The sequence below is a fragment of the Erpetoichthys calabaricus genome, chromosome 2 (assembly GCF_900747795.2).
Source record: "Erpetoichthys calabaricus chromosome 2, fErpCal1.3, whole genome shotgun sequence".
NCBI classification, from domain to species: domain Eukaryota; kingdom Metazoa; phylum Chordata; class Cladistia; order Polypteriformes; family Polypteridae; genus Erpetoichthys; species Erpetoichthys calabaricus.
The window spans coordinates 117,491,811-117,508,645 of NC_041395.2; the positions used below are offsets into that span (position 1 = coordinate 117,491,811).

At 42.3% G+C, this 16,835-nt stretch overlaps 1 protein-coding gene across 3 annotated transcripts in view; it reads right to left on the minus strand.

Moving 5' to 3' along the window:
• serpine2 (serpin peptidase inhibitor, clade E (nexin, plasminogen activator inhibitor type 1), member 2) overlaps positions 1-16,835 on the minus strand; it is a 44,010-nt gene that overhangs the window by 21,345 nt on the left and 5,830 nt on the right. For all 3 annotated transcript variants that reach the window (XM_028794419.2, XM_028794418.2, XM_028794420.2), the window contains exons 2-3: positions 2,595-2,870; positions 1,413-1,640 (exon numbers count right to left, since the gene is read on the minus strand). In XM_028794419.2, coding sequence (XP_028650252.1) covers positions 1,413-1,640; positions 2,595-2,853 — 487 coding nt within the window. In that variant the 5' untranslated portion in view covers positions 2,854-2,870. The remainder of the gene's footprint in view (positions 1-1,412; positions 1,641-2,594; positions 2,871-16,835) is intronic.

The following is a 16,835-nucleotide window of genomic DNA, read 5'->3' on the forward strand; positions in this document are numbered from 1 at the left end:
GACACCGAGTTCTGCAAAGACTGTTCCATCATAGTAAATGAGGGATTGCCTTGCTGCATGATCTGTGGGTATTGTTAATAACGATGAGGGAAAAAAGACTAAACAGAGCAGCACATAAGCACTTGAGGCTGGAAGATTCCTTCATAGCTTTATACACATGTAGGAATTAAGAAGGAAACCCAGGCAATGCGGTAGGCAGAGGGGTTACACAGCCCTGATAAGTGGTAATCAGCGTGTTGGGACTCTAGCTGCAGCATGCCAATATGTATAATCATTGTGGTGAGCTCTAATGCTTGGGCCATGAAACCTATTTGCTGTGGATTAGACAAAATTGATGGGCCTGGACCCACTGCATGTCCGAGTGCTGCTGAGCATCCCATGTTGCAGGTCTCTCTCGGTTTGTCAGTGTGGAAATTCTTCACACCCATCCCAGATGCATTTTAATGTACATTTCAACTCTCTCTCCCTCACACACCTTTTCTTAGACAGTGTGCTACCTACTGGCCAAGCTGCAGTTTAAACCCAAATGCATTGACGTATCAGCTGGTGGTTGCATTAAAGACATTTTATAGGTGCGTGCACATCGTTTATCATGAAAGGTATTATATGAAATGAAGGTTGTTACACAGACACACTCTGCACTCTGACAGATGACACTTTACAATATATTTTTAGCATGCACATTTTTTTGCTTTATAGACCTGTGTAGGGCATGTGCCACAAACGATGACATGTAGTCAAAACTGGTTCATAATCTTAAAGGTTTACTAAATTAAAAAGCAGAGCTGGTACCCCACACCCTATGGTAGAATGACAAAATTTGCAAGCAGCAGACATATCGGACTAAAGCCATGACAACCCACAACTTAAAATCAAAAACAGTTCCTAAAGCAAGTTAACTTAATGGGGAATTCTAAAATAAAATGGGCGACTGAAAAGGATGATCTTTGCAAAGCCCTTTAAGAGCCCCACTTGGCTGCAAGACTATTATTTCTCACCAATTTCCTTTAAACATCACATTTTTGCTGCCTTTCAAAAAAGAACTGAAGAGCTTGGGAAAGCCCCTGCGTCTCTTAGTTACCACTTGCAGATCAAAACAGCGCAGTCATTGTCAGTAATTCTATGGAGGGTCAATTGACCACGGCAGGCATTCACCGATTTTCCAATGACTGGAATGTTAACGCTGTAAGGAGTGCCCCATGCAATGCATCAGCATTCCTCCCAGTCCTTTATGGAAAACTACAGCTTGGAGGGGTGGGTATTAAAATAAATAAAAACCCCCTAGGTCAGCCCACCCGCCTGCCACTCTGTCATCTGGTATATCATATCACAATACTGAAAAGATGATACTTGGTGTGGCACCAGCTCCAAAGACCCGGGGAAATCACCCACACGATCCACTCTAGCCTTACCCTTGGTCTTATTTTTAACCCACTCATTGATGAAGGCAGCAGCTTTGTCAGCATCTCCAAAGTTCACACTCCTAACTTCGCACTGAAACATGTCTTTACTGCGGGTAACAAAAGGCTCCTCCATTTTTAGACCCTTCTGTGCAAACATTCCATTAGCAACTGTGACAATGTCCTTATTCTTTCTGGAAGATATGCTCTTCTGGATTTTTCTCAGCATTTTAGAAGCGCCTGGAATAAATACAAAAGAGAATTAGAATTCTTGGGCAAACGAGAGACAAATTCTTGGAGAGGAATGATGGGTTGGACTGATACTGTAATTCATAAGAGGATGCAACACTGATGCTCTTGTCCCGTACATTAACTGAACCACTCTCTGCATCATCATCATTGGTTTATCACCAATTTTACAGGTTAGTCAGTTGCCCCCAAAACTTTTTTCTCCACTATCCAAGATCCTGGGTATGTCTTGGGGCCATTTGTTTCAATCTGATACCACCTTCAACTATGTTTTCTTTGGCTTCCCTCTTGGCCTCATCAAATCCACCACCATCATGGTGCACCTCTTTACCTAATCACCTTTTGTCTTTCAATACACATGCCCCAAACCACCTTAGGTGTCATGCTGAGGAGAACCTCTATCTGTACCTATCACCTCTAGACCAAAACGTAACCTGCATTCATTTTCCGTTCTCTCCCTTACATTCCACATAATTCAACTGGTCACTCTCGTCTCTGTTCTTTTCAGCTTTGCTTCATATTCTGCTTTTAGCACTGCTTTTCACAGAGTTTTCAGAAACTTCTCCCTTCAACGTCAGGCAGGCTCCTTAAGAGGTTAGAATGGGATCACCTCCTAGAAATTCTTCCATGCACCTCTCACCCTGCCTATCACTGCTGTATCCACATCCTGCACTCAACATGCACTCTTGATATAGGGGGTGGAGTCAGTGATTTACTTTGTTTAGCCAATCGAACACCTTTTCACTCAAATCACCCTCCAATCAGATTTGATTTCATAATTTCTAAATAGTAAATGAAGCAAACATTATTAGAATCTAACTGACACTTTGCTCTGAATTAGAGGATTACTGTGCAGTACTCCGAGAAATTTAAAAAGGATTTGGGGAAAGAGACATATATTCAAGAATAAGTTAACTTTCAAAACAAAAAAATATGGTTCCTTGCCATTCATGCCATATCTCATGGCTGTTACCAGCTGCTTCTTTGTGTTCCCATCTGCGCCAACCTGTAGAATTCCAAGCACATTGGCTATGCCATGGGGTGACATGACGATGTTGATTCTGGGCTGCAATTTTGCCACTTCAGCAAAAACTTGTATTCCAAAGTCAGAACCCAGTTCTCCATAAGCAAGCTGACCCACATGCTGGTTTTGCACAAAAGATACAGCTACTCCTAGAAGCAGTAGGCAAATCAGATGTCCCATGTTTGCCTGGTATTCACCTAAAGAACAAGGAAAACAGAATTACTCTTGAGGGTTTTTACAAGTTTCTACACTTCAATTTTTCAAAAAAATGTATCTATTTTAGAAGCATTCAAGACACATTTACTCCTTATTGGTCTACAGGCTTCTGAATTCCATGGCTGAATGCAAGGCCAGTTGTAAACAGTTTTTCACCTTGTCAACAATGGCCTCCCTAAGACCTAATGAAATATTCCCTATTGCTACTCTTCTGTTAATGGGAATGATTGCTTTAGCCTCCTTCTCAACATGGGTTGACATTGATGGCATTCCTAACTGCTGCTCTGCCTCCATCTTCCATGAATATATACTATGACAGGGTCAAGCATCGTAAATGGATGTGGATTTCAACTCTTTTGACATCTTCTGCAAAAAGCACTCACGTACACATACACACAAACTAAAATGCTCAGTGTTCAGGCTGCTCCAAATTGTAAACACGGCTGACAGCCTGGTAAACAGGAGCAGGGCACCAAATTAAGGGTTAGTCTCAGTTTTAGCTAAGAAACAATCAATGCCGCCACATTTTGAAAAAGTCTTTCAGGATGGAAAAAGTCTGAAGTAAGCTATCTCCTCCAAAACGTTCACCAACTTTAAAAGTCAGTAAATGAGAGAGACTACACAACAGATAAATTCAAGATAACTCATTCAGGATCACTGGCCAGAAGGGTTCATCCCAGGTGTAACAGGTGGAAAATTGGGGAAAGCCTAATAAGGAAACATATCACTTTATGTACCTCCTGGATACTTCTGATGCATCTCACTTAGGGGTTAACTGAACAAAAGCTGCCCAAAAACCCAAACGCTTTGGCAAATACAATGTCGCAATGCACACTTCCTTCTAAAGTATCTATCTATCTATCTATCTATCTAAAGTTAGTCTAGCAACTATTCTCCTTTAACATTAATAAAAGTAAACCCTTGAATTGTTTCTGTTTTGAGAATCCACAGGTCAAACCTTTGAATGGCACACCTCACGACATCATCACTTCAAACCACAAGGTTGTTCCTTCAGTTTCAGCCGCTGACTCAGAGAGGAGGACACTTTTAACCTACTGCTGCTCAAACTGCGAAAATCCTTCTAAAACTCTACATTTGTTACACCAGTAGTTTCAGGGCGGAAGTGACATCACTGCATGTCTAGACCAGCAGTTATGTAATAATTTACAGCTGGTCACAAAACCACACCAAACCCTAACCTTAACTTCCATTCCTATAACTGCTGGCGTAGACCTACGGTGAAGTATGGTGCCTAGGCAGTTGGACAGGATGAAGGGAATAAAGAAAATCTTGTAAGCAAATCCTGGAATGTCACAAGTCCAAAGAAAGAGTACAAGTCTCCATGTCACCAGACTTCCCCAGACATCCAAGTTTTTAAAATGTAATGGTTGCACAGTGGTTAGCAGTGCGGTCTCATTGATCCTCAATTTTGGATTTAAATCTAGTTATCCATGTGGAGTTTGTACTTTCCACCAATGTCTGTGTGAGCTTTCATTCATTCAGGTACCTGTGGTCTTCTTCTCACACCGCCCAAGACATGCAAGTCAGGTCAGTGGTTTTAAATTTGGCCTGTGGGTTGTGTGTATGGACTAATTTTATTAAGCAGAACAACAAAATGTCACGTTGTAATTTTATGGCTCCAAGTCCTTGATGGTGGGCACTGAAATCCTTTCAGTAGGTGGTACACCAGTTCATTTTCAAATCAAAACCACCACAATGACATAAATAAATAGCAAGGAAAATGCTATTCAGGAATAAACAGTGGGAAAGTTTTGAAATCACATGTTAATATTATAAGCTACGTAATCCCAATAATATCTCTTTCACTCCACTTCCCACCAAATACCATAAATCAGTTCCTCAAAAAGTTCAATCCATGTTTCATCTAAACCAGTTTAATACAACTACAGGGTCATGGGGAGCCAGAGCCTATCTCAAGGTGCAAATCAGCATGGCCAGGACACACCAACAGTCACACTAGTCAGGAGGTTACCTAACATGGACATGTTTGGAACACAAGAAGCTCCTGGACAGAAGCTGGAGCACACAGAGTGTTTTAATAGATATACAAACTTGTATATTATGGTACATAAAACAAATTGGTGTGCTTGAACCAGGTATTAGTACTTCACAACATTCCTCCAACAGTGAAAAAGTTGTGTTTTTAGTTGACACCTGGACCAAAGCAAAAAAAATACCCTCTACTAGACAGTGTGTTCAGAAAATGGGGTCAGCGTTTCATTTTTCTAACCTGCATCTTCCATTACAATAAGTGAGTATCTTTTAGAGAAGGCAAGATAAAATGCTGGACTGTATGCCAGTTTAAAGTTATCAATTCTTTACAGATTAAGGTCTGGCCAGGCACTGAAGTCAGGTCTCGGAATCTAAACACTGCATCATCTTTTCTTCCACCTGCTGTTAAACCTTTGCTAGAGTCTGGCTGCCCTGAGGCGTCTCCTCCATCTTGGCTATCCTCCACATCCTCCTCCCTTAACCTCCAATCCCTCAGAGCCCTCTCCACAGTCCCCAGTGACGAGGCTTCTGCAGACTTTGTGAATCATCTCCCCGTTGGTTCTCCTTATCACATGCCCATCCCATCTCCATTAAGCTTCTCTAATTTTCTTGCTTAATTTTACCACGCTATCCCACCTCCTAGCCAATTCACTACTCAGGGAAACTCAAAAAGCCCACCTCAGCATTCTCATTTCAGTTCTTTCAAGTTTCTCTTCCTCCCTTTTCCTTATTGCCCATGTCTCTTTGCCATTTATTCACACTGGCCTTACTACTGCTGCAGAGATCTGAGCAGGGTGGATTGAATGAAGCCACACACTCTGGCATCTTGGTAATAAAGGGCACCCCACAAGTTTAAGTCGCATGCTACTGAATTTTGTAGTTATGGAAATTTCTGAGAGACAAGGTGGCACAATTGTTAGTGGTGCTGCCTCATAGCTTCAGAGTCCTGGGTTTGACTTTCAGCAAAGGCACTTGCTGTCTGTCTGTGTTGATCCCAGAGACATTCAGGATTGGTCCTTTTGACGGAGTATATGGGTAGGAACACGAGGGGGCCCTGCCACAAGCTGGCAAACTACCTGGCATTCCTTTTTTCACTTCAAAGCCCAGTGCTGTAAAGACCCTAAACTGGTTTAATCAGGGTTGATAAAAGGATGGATGGACATTTGCAGTGCATACATTTCACTGATGCTGACATTTTGGCTATCTATACATTTCTGTAATCAGATATATAATTATAATTATATTTTGAGAGAGATGGGAGCAACACAGAAATTCTTGCTAATGGCCAGCTTTACATCATCTTTCTCCATGTAAGGAGACTGACAGAGAGCGTGAAAGGAGGTGGTAAAGATAAAAATCGAGTAACACCATCCTACTTGGCAGCCTTTATCTCCAGACACCAACTCTTGTCGTCACTGGTGTGATTATGGCTCAGGACACTTGCTTCACCACAACAACATGCTTGTATTTTCTAAAAGTCTTCTCAAGCAGCCTAACAAGTCTTCAGGGCATTGCCAGCCTAGTGAAGCCTCCCAGCACAGACAGTACCTTTGAGAAAAGGGAGACTGTTGATCTTTTGTAAGTCACTAGTTTCATATTCTTGTGCATTTTGATGGCGCTTACTGCGAGAGGCATAATACTTAAAATTCTAAATGACGGGAGTACAGAGGAGGCACACAAGCCTACAGGCCGGCTAACTTTGTTAAACCAGCAATACATTCACACAGCCAAACTGTGACCCTGGTCAAAGAGGTTCCAGGATGCTTTTAGCAAACTTAACGTGTCTAAAGAATATGCTAGGAGCCGATTTTGAAAACATGTTGTCTCCTGTATCCCAATGTTACATGTTTTTTTAAATAATGTACCTATCAATTTTGAACCCAGTTAATGAAACACAAGCCAAATCCACTAGGCATGAGCTCGAAGGCATTGACTGACCCTCCTCTAATAGAAACAATTTGGAGTCAACAACACAACATGCTTGGTCTTTGGGAAGGGGGGGGGAACAAAACCAGAATACCAGGAGAAAAAGCACACAGGGACATCATGAAAACCCTGTACAGACGGTGACGGAGATGTGAAACCAGGATACTCATTTGTGAGGTAGCTGCACAAACCACTGGGTTATAAGAAAAGGAACATTAAAACAAAAACACTGAAGCACTTCGACAGAACTTTCAAGTCGCAGCAAAACGGCTCCTGTGATTTGGGACACATTTTAGTTCAGCCCTAGAGGACCGCAGTGGTGGCAGGTATTTATTCCAACTCAGTCTCTTAAAAAGTCAACTATTGATACTGAAGCAAGTATTGCTCAAATAACATTTTTGTGCTTTATTTTTTGAAACTTTAGTCCTTAATATACAGCTTAAACAGCTGTATTCTGTTTTAATGGCTTATTTTCTTAACTAGCTGACAATAATTTGAATGATAAGTATGGGAAATGAAGGGAAAAAAAACTGATATTGTGAAATGGCAGCTATAGAATTAAATCATATCTGTTATCATCAAGGATTGGCATTCAATTAGGAAATTGGTCTGCAAAACTTGCAATCCCCATAGCCCTCCAGTACGGACGCAGAGGGTCCCCATTTTAGAGGCTGCAGTGAGAGCTCGATCTGCTAAAGGAAATGAAGATGTTAGTTTTCTTCAATAACAACCAGCCTGCCCACTTAGCTGACTGCTCAATCAGTGATATCACTAAGTGCAATAGACAACTGTTATTTAAAGCAGTATCTCGATTGTATAAAGAACCTTCTAGCAAAGCCACCCGTAGAGGCAACTTAAGCAGGGTTAAAACAAAACAGGCCACAGTTTGCAGGTTCACAGCTTTATCTAACAAGGCCTAGTGAAATGCACAGCTTGTCGTACCTTGCCCTGGATGACGTAAGGCTGCTGACTCACACACATATTCCACTTTTATTTACCACCAAAAATACTTAAGATGCAATTGTAGGGAGCTGGATAACTGGGAAAAGCACTGCCGCATTCCTTCTGATTCAAGCTGAAACCACACAACCTGCCAGGTTTCACAAATTCAGTCGGGTTGCATTTGTAATCCGGGAAGAATCTCTTGATGTGAACATCACAAGACAGCAAATATGTCATTGGCCTGATTCACTTCTGTCATGACAGCTGTCTTACCCATCTACTAATGGCCTTTAAAAGAAGGGTAATGCTTCAAGCCACAAAATTAGGCACGTCTGGGGTGGTTCCACAAAAGTGAGACCTGCATAATGCAGTGGTTGCCCCAGTCATCAGACTTCTATTCAAATTAGCACCCATTGTGAAACAGGCCATTCAGAATAGATATGTAATGAACAGTCAACAAGTGTGGGGCATGCTGGAGGCAGCATGGGCTGGCATCCCTGTGCTCCATTTCAAACCAGTGTTGCAGTTCATGGTCACAATAATCCAGGCAGGCAGGAGTCAGGCATGATTGATTGATTGATTGATAGATAAACACTTTATTAATCCCAAGGGGAAATTCACATACTCCAGCAGCAGCATACTGATAAAAACAATATTAAAGAGTGATAAAAATGCAGGTAAAACAGACAACTTTGTATAATGTTAACGTATATGTGTATGTCCCTAAATAGATGAGGGCCCGGCAGCTCTGAAAACTCAGTTAACTGGAACTTATTTTAGTTTTATTAGCTGGGACTTAAATTTAATAACTTTGGATAAAGTTAAAAGAATCCATGCTAAAATCTTTACTTCTGTTTATCTGTATTGATGTGTATTTGTTTGTCAGTTATCTATGGACACATACTCTCTTGTTGCCATAGTTTTGTAAATTGGGTTGAACTCATCCGACCCTCGACTTTAACAAGGACCCCAGTCCCTGAACTAGCCACACAGCCCCACAGCATGATGGAACCTCCACCAAATTGACAGTAGGTAGCAGGTATTTTTCTTGGAATGCGGTGTTGTTCTTCCACCATGCAAAGCGCTTTTTGTTATGACAAAATAACTCAATTTTTGTCTCATCAGTCCAAAGCACTTTGTTCCAAAATGAATCTGGAGACGGTTTGTGGCGTGAGTGCAGAAAGGGCTTCTTTCTCATCACCTTGCCATACAGACATTCTTTGTGCAAATTGCGCTGAATTGTAGAACGATGTACAGATACACCATCTGCTGCAAGATGTTCTTGCAGGTCTTTGCAGGTGATCTGTGGTTTGCTTGTAACCATTCTCATAATCCTGCGTATATGCCGCTCCTGTATTTTTCTTGGCCTGCCAGACCTGGGTTTAATAGCAACTGTGCCTGTGGCCTTCCATTTCCTGAATACATTCCTTACAGTTGAAACTGACAGTTTAAACCTCTGAGATAGCTTTTTGTAGCCTTCCCCTAAACCATGATACTGAACAGTCTTTGATTTCAGATCTTTTGAGAGTTGCTTTGAGGATCCCATGCTGTCACTCTTCAGAGGAGAGTCAAAGGGAAGCACAACTTGCAATTGGCCACCTTAAATACCTTTTCTCATGATTGGACACACCTGTCTATGAAGTTCAAGGCTTAATGAGCTAATCCAACCAATTTGGTGTTTCAAGTAATCAGTATTGAGCAGTTGCATGCATTCAAATCAGTAAAATTACACGGGGACCCTAATTTTTGCACATCCAGTTTTTCACATTTGATTTAACTTCATACAACTAAATACTGCTTCACTAAAAATCTTTGTTTGGAAAACACCTTAGTACTCAGATGTTCCTAGGAAATGAAAGACATACCACTGTTATCTTTTTTTGTCGAAAGTAAATTATTATGCAGGCTGAGAGGGGTTCCCAAACTTTTTCATACGACTTTATACTGTCATAGGCTCAAAACATGTCAAACACCTTCATTTTTATTAAAGTATTTCTAAATAAGACATTTCTGGACAATGCTCTCCTGAACTAAAATGGAACGCACACTTCAGTCATAGACTGCCTCCCGTCGTTACATTTATATTCAGAGATTGTTTAGTGGCAGGCTATGAAACTACACGGTTGAACTGAAGCTTCTCGGCTATGCACACGTCTGAGGCACATTCTCTTCTTGATAAGGGTTTCTTTAACTTTTAATCTTTAGCTGTACATGTCCCCAGGGTGATAACATGAAACACGCCGTTAGCCAAAGAAGCGGTTACTGGGCAGGTCTTCAATTCAAATGCTCGTTTGCATCTTAGTGCATTCCATTTTAGTTCATATGAGAGTTTTTCTGGAAGGGACTTGTTTAAAAATATTTTAGCAAAAATGCACGGGTCTGGAAGGACGCAAGCCTATGACTGGGTGACATGACATGTGGATTAAGCAACAGGAGTTTTTTTTCATGAACGTTTTGGTATTGTTTGCTGTTGCTCAACACTGGTCACCACTGACTTATACATTTTATCAGAAACTATCTCCGTTCAGCATTAAAATACAAGATTTAAAATAAAAATAAAAAAAATCCTGGCAATCACTACAAACTATATGGTGTAAGTAACAAACAAATATAATTCTGGGTGAAATGTTCCTGTGCACAGATACATTAAAATATAAAACTATATGATCACAAACCAGTTCATCATTTTTTTGTACCTTTTTCTTATCTGCTAATGACTCCCCTTTGTTATTCAGGCTGGATTTATACTTCATGCAGGCTCACACACATCTCCATTGAACTATTAAGAGGATAAGCGCTACACACTTGGACGTGATGTAAAGATGTGCTGTACGTATGCAAATGTGTCTGACATAACTGGCTAGGGCAGGATGGAGGGGTCATTCGGTGTGATGGCTATAATCAAAAAATGAGCCCATACCTGTATAGCCTCACAAATTGCACCGTGGTGAATGCGACTAAAGGTGCTCCATGCACAGTGTTAGTTATAATGACCTCTAACGTGATCATTCTCCTCTTTTCTGCTTATATCTGAAAGCTTGCCGGTTCAAATCCCATTACTGCCAGAAGGGTTCCTACTCCAGTGGGTCCTTAACCTGAAAATTGTTCCAGAGGTGCTGTGCAATGGCTGGACTCTGTGCTTCGACCCCCAAAGGTTCATGCAAAAAAAGACAACTTCCCCTCGGGGATGAATATATCAAAAAATGTGGTGCAAGTCTAAGGAGTAACAGCAGTACTACGGACAACAGGCAGTGAAATTCTTACTGGTATGTCTGACCAACAAGCTGCCATTTAGTACAGCTGGCCTTCCTCATCAGTTTACTCAGATGTATGCTAATCCCCGGGCTGCCGTTACTCATCCAGAACAGCACACTGGCTGCCAAAGACTGGAAGAAAATCCCAGCAGTTTGTCATACATACTAAAAAGAGCCACATCTCTTACAATTACACATCAAATACCAAGAAAAAAAACAAAATTGGCAGGACAGCAGCTCGGGTTCCTGTTGCACCATTTCCTGAGATGCAGACATGTAAACCTGGCTGAAGTGTGCGAGACTTGCACTTGAAATGGTTTCTCTTTTTCTGGGCACTTTAGGACTAACAAAAAACAAAACAAAAACAAAAAGCTAAGAATCAGGCTGGCATTCATGTTGGTTCTCAGAATAAAAAAGCAATATACTTATATTTAAAAATTCAAAAGACATAAGGGAGAGGTTTAGTGTTTACACACTAAATGTGCGTGTCAAGTTTGTAATGTTCCTCATACATTTTATTAAAACATTGTTCAAATGCTGTAAGGGGAAAACAAACGGCAACTTTTAGGAAAGTTATTGCGCAATTCTGATTTTGTGTTAAAGACCAACTGAATCGTTATGTGGTATCACCCCCCCTTCTTTGTTTCATGTACATTGTTATGCTTCAGATATTTCCATCCATTACTGAGCACGGTCACAAAGGCAAACAAGTCGCCTCTAAAACGCAGCGGGCGATGCAAAGTCCACCCACGTAATAAAGCTCTCAGAATATTTGCATTTCCTGAAAGTGTTGTGCAGGTGCTTTCTTGTTCCAGCTTTGTACGTAAATGAAAGAAAGTTTAAGTCACAGTATGCCTCATGTTCAGGCAGCATCGTGTGGACAGAAACCTCCGCCCAGCACAAATCTGGGAGGAAAGGCAGCGTGCCGGCATTCTCTAGGTGTCAGAGTAACTTGGAGAGCAGGACTATGGTGACCTGCTACAGGGCGAGTGAGGCACGACTGCCAAGCAAAGCCCTAGCCGCCTGCAGCAGCAAACGTGAAATAATGGGTGACATTGCTTGCCGTTTTCTGCATTAGATGTAAGAATGGGCTGAAGAAATGACATTTAGAGCACCACTCTGTGCCCTGTTGGTATACCGGTGCTGCCAATAAAGACCATATGAATGGGAGAGCCGTGCTCACTACGGCCCTACTTCTGAACTGATCCATATTACTAACCGAGAATGGTAAACCGGATGGCATGGACGCAGGGACACGGCGATGGGACCATGAGACGTACTGCGCAGGCGCGTACAGCGCGCATCTCATAAACCGCACGCGAAGTTGTATCCACCGCGCACGAAGGAGTCATGGCCCAAAAACAAAAGAGCTCAACTGACGTGAATGACAAATGAAGCAACAACGCGCCCATGGCTAACGACTACCGACAGCCACACAAAAAACAGGACTCTGCACTGCAGCCCAGATTCAAACGGAAGAGGCTACGGAGGCCCCACGGGTCCATAAAGTACAGAAGGCGATGGCGTCAGCGCCATATTGCGAGTGGCACTACTGCGGAGTGAAGGCACAGGCGTCACCGCCATATTGTGAGTGGCACTACTGCGGAGTGAAGTTAGGAATAATGTGCTGCTTGGGTCGACTAATGTATTTCAGGATATCCAACGCCGGGGGTAGGCGAGCGAAGCGAGCAGGGTGCGGAGCCCCCTTGTATGTAATAACAGAAATCTTCTTCAAAGCCATTGGTGTGACTTAAGCGACAATTAAATGCTGGAATGTATCAAGGAATGCTGGCAATCCATACTTAAGTGGTTAGATCCCCATATGATGGGACAAATAACCGACATTAAATATTCAAGCGATTTAACACACCCCATATTTTTGACGTCACGGAATATCAGTCAGTCTCCATTGTCAATTAAGGTGAAAATCCCCTTCATCTTGCAAAAGCTCAATAAATTCTGCTCACAGATATTTCCCTACTTCTGAAGCAGGGCTAACAGATATAAATAAAAACATAAAAAGAATTAAGAAGCCCTACAAACTACAAACCCTCTGCTCCGGCAGATAAAATGCCAATGGCCAGGGATGCATCCCTCAGAGCTTATCTGTGGTCTGTTCTTCCACCACCCCCTTCACGTTTTGATATGATGAGTATAATTCAAACTGAGCCCCAGCCATGTTGTTGGAAGAAATGAAGAAACCATTGAAAATAACTTCCACAAAAGGAAGTGCTGATGAATAGCAGGGTCCCTATTTTGCAAGATGACCACAACTTTATAATTCTTGTAAGAAGCTGTAATGCCAGCCCTCTGTTTGGGTTTCTAAAAAAAAAAAAAACCACACAGAAATGACAAGCGGAGACAGAGACCTCAGTGGGCACCACATTTATGTGCATAGTTTCCACAAGTTGGACAACACTTCTCTGTTCTTCTGAAATTTTCCATCACCTTCCCAGACTTCACGAACATTACTCAGCATATCCTCTAGAGACAGTGTGGGGGCAATGAGCTGAGTCACTCCCGTCCACCAGGTTAGTAGGAGACCAAGACCAGGATTTTAAAACAATTCTAACTTGTGTGCCGCTACAAGCCTTGTAGCTGCACATTAACTCATAAATACACCAACCACACTCTTCAAGCAGCACCCAGAAAGCTGGTGGGGCCGGTTATGCAAAACACAAACAGCTGCTCTAGTCAAGTCATTGTTAGAAGCCACAAACCTCTCCTGGCAGAACTAAGCACCAGGCGCAAAGCCACCTACAGGGCACGTTGGGGTCAATGTAGTAAAATGGAGGCGTCGTCTGGTGCGAGTTTTTCAGGTTTGCCCTCACTTAGACACCGTTAAAACGTGTAGTAGCCTGGGAATCTATTGTCGGTCTTTAGGAACGCAAGACCATGTTAACCACCACCCCCCCACTATTAAGCTCTGAAGCCATTTGGTACACCGTATTAATCCCAGAGGGGAATTTTTCTTTACATGCCCCACCTTTCTCAGAGTTTTAGGGGCAGAGCGTAGCATAGGGTTAGGGGCCTTGCTCAATGGCCAAGTCACTTCTGGGATTCAAACCAGCAACCTTCAAGATACCAGCCCATATCCTTTAGCCACAGACCCACCACTCTGGCCTTTTTGCTTAGTTAAATAAGCATTTTATTATTAGCATAATAAGTGTTCACTAAAGAAAAAAAGTAAGCTGCTTGTGTAATTATACAGAGGAATGTTGTGTGATTTTTACATTCTCCCTTTAATGTTTTCCATAATACGCTACTCTGGAGGACACTTAATATGGATAACAAACACCACCGTTGAACTTCAGCACCCATTTTACAAGTCAAGGAAGGCTTGGAATGAACAAGAAAATAGGAACACATACAAAGACTTATATGCTAAAAAACATTAGTGAGTGGATTAATAAACAAAATACCGATAATAATAGTTTAATCAATTAACAGTTTGCAAAATCAGTAGCCAACATCCCGGGGCTATTACATTTTGGTGGTAGCTTGATGGGGAAAAAGTTTACATCACCCTGCCCGATGGGCTACCTGAAATGATACTCTTGAGTGAAATCAGATTCCCTCCTTTATTCACTTTGTCTACTCTTATCCATATTACTAACCGAGAATGGTAAACCGGATGGCATGGACGCAGGTACACGGCGATGGGACCATGAGACGTACTGTGCAGGCGCGTACAGCGCACGTCTCATAAACCGCAAGCGAAGTCGTATCCACCGCGCACGAAGGAGTCACGGCCCAAAAACGAAAGAGCTCAACTGACGTGAATGAGAAATGAAGCAACAACGCGCCCATAGCTAACGACTACCGACACAGCCACACAAAAAAGAGGATTCTGCGTTGCAGCCCAGATTCAAACGGAAGAGGCTACGGAGGCCCTACAAGTCCACAAAGATGGTACGGAGTGAAGGCGCAGGCGTCACCGCCATATTGTGACTGGCACTACTGCGGAGTGAAGTTAGGAGTAATGTGCTGCTTGGGATTGTACAAACCGCTGAACGCTTTACACCAAATTCAAACACAATACAGCTCAACGATACAAACACGAGCCCACCTGGATAAGATCAATGAACGCAGGCGCCTACAACGCACGTCTGAAACTGCAGAAGCACAGCAGGCACGGGTTCAAAACGAACGAGCTCGACTGACGGATATACAAACACGAGCCTTCCTGGATAAGATCAATGAACGTAGGCACCTACAACGCGCGTCTGAAATGCCGCGGGCAAAGCGGGCACGGCTCCAAAACGAACAAGCTCGACTAATGTATTTCGGGATACCCAATGCCGGGGGTAGGCAAGCGAAGCGAGCAGGGGGCAGAACCCCCTTGTGACTTGCTATTTGAATGAAGAGAACAAAATGAAAATCATGGAACAAACCGATGTGTAATCACGATAATTTGTCTGCAGAGGCATGTATGCCTGTGCGTGTGTGCAACGATGTTCGTTGCGTTTCTACCACCCCCCCTGTAAAAGAGTGTAGTTCTCACTTCATTTATTTACTGTTGCTAAGAGTTTATGGAGCCCCTACAGGGACAGGGGCAAACAAAAAGGTTCTTTACAGGTTTGGTGCGCACGCAAAACTTTTTGGTGCTCAAGCTTAATTTTAAAGGATTTCTTTTTTGTTTGCCCATGTCCCATTAGGGGCTCCATAGAGTTTGCATGGGCCATAAAGCTGATTAAATTGTAGTCTGCAAAATCGCCAACATGTGTGTGTATGTGGGAAAATTTAAGGTGGCAGCGCATGGACGTGCGCCAATATTTCAGCTCTACTCGGCCACAACAGACAGGTCAGAATGGAAAACAGGGGGACAGAGGAAGAAGAGCAGACCACCACAATGTGGAAGAATTCAGAAATATCCATTTAAGGCAAAAAGAAAACAGATTTTTGGTTTCATGGATAAAAGAATTTCTGCGGCTGAAACACAAGCTAAACGAAACAATGGTCTGTTGGGGGTGTTGTCAATTCTCCGCAATGTCTCCGGACTTGAGTGCTTTTGTTACTGGAAGCAGTCATTTTAGGAAAGACCCTATCAGAAACCATGACAAATCTGTGCATCACAAGAAGCATATGGGCCCAGTCTGCAGCTTCTTTCCCTGAACAAACGCCAATACCAAAGAACATAATAAAAATAGACAAAGCACAACATGAAGCCCTGACAAAACTTTTCAGAACAGCATACTTACGCTGCCAAAAGTGAACTACCATTACCAAAGTTTAACACCACTTGCAAACTTCAAGCAGCAAATGTCCTAGATCTTGGTGATACTTATCGCAATAATCATGCATGCAGAAAATGTATTGGAGCAATAACACAAATATCAAGAGATCAGATTGGAAAGGAAATACAAGAAAGCAAATTCTTATCAGTTCTTGCAGATGGCAGCACAGACACTTGCATCATAGAAGAGGTGTTGGTTCATGTCAGTTATATGAAACATAATGGTGACATATGCCATCCAGGGAAGAGTGCAAATGCTGAAGGTGTTCTAGAAGCTATCGATGAGGCAGTGGACACCATGGGTATCAGTGAAGAGATATGGATGGAGAAAGGAGTTTGTACAAATTCTGGTAGAGCTGCAGTGATCATGGGCAAGAAAACTGGGAGACTAAAAATGCACCTACCCCAAATCATATTAATCCAATGTGTGGCACAGAAATTACAACTAAAAGTACTGGACAGTGTGAAATGCTGAGAGTATCTGGTCAGGTTTGAGGATACACTGAACATCATATTTAAGATACAAAGAAGAAGAGAAACAAGTCAAATGAATAATGAGAAAGTGGCTCAGTGGC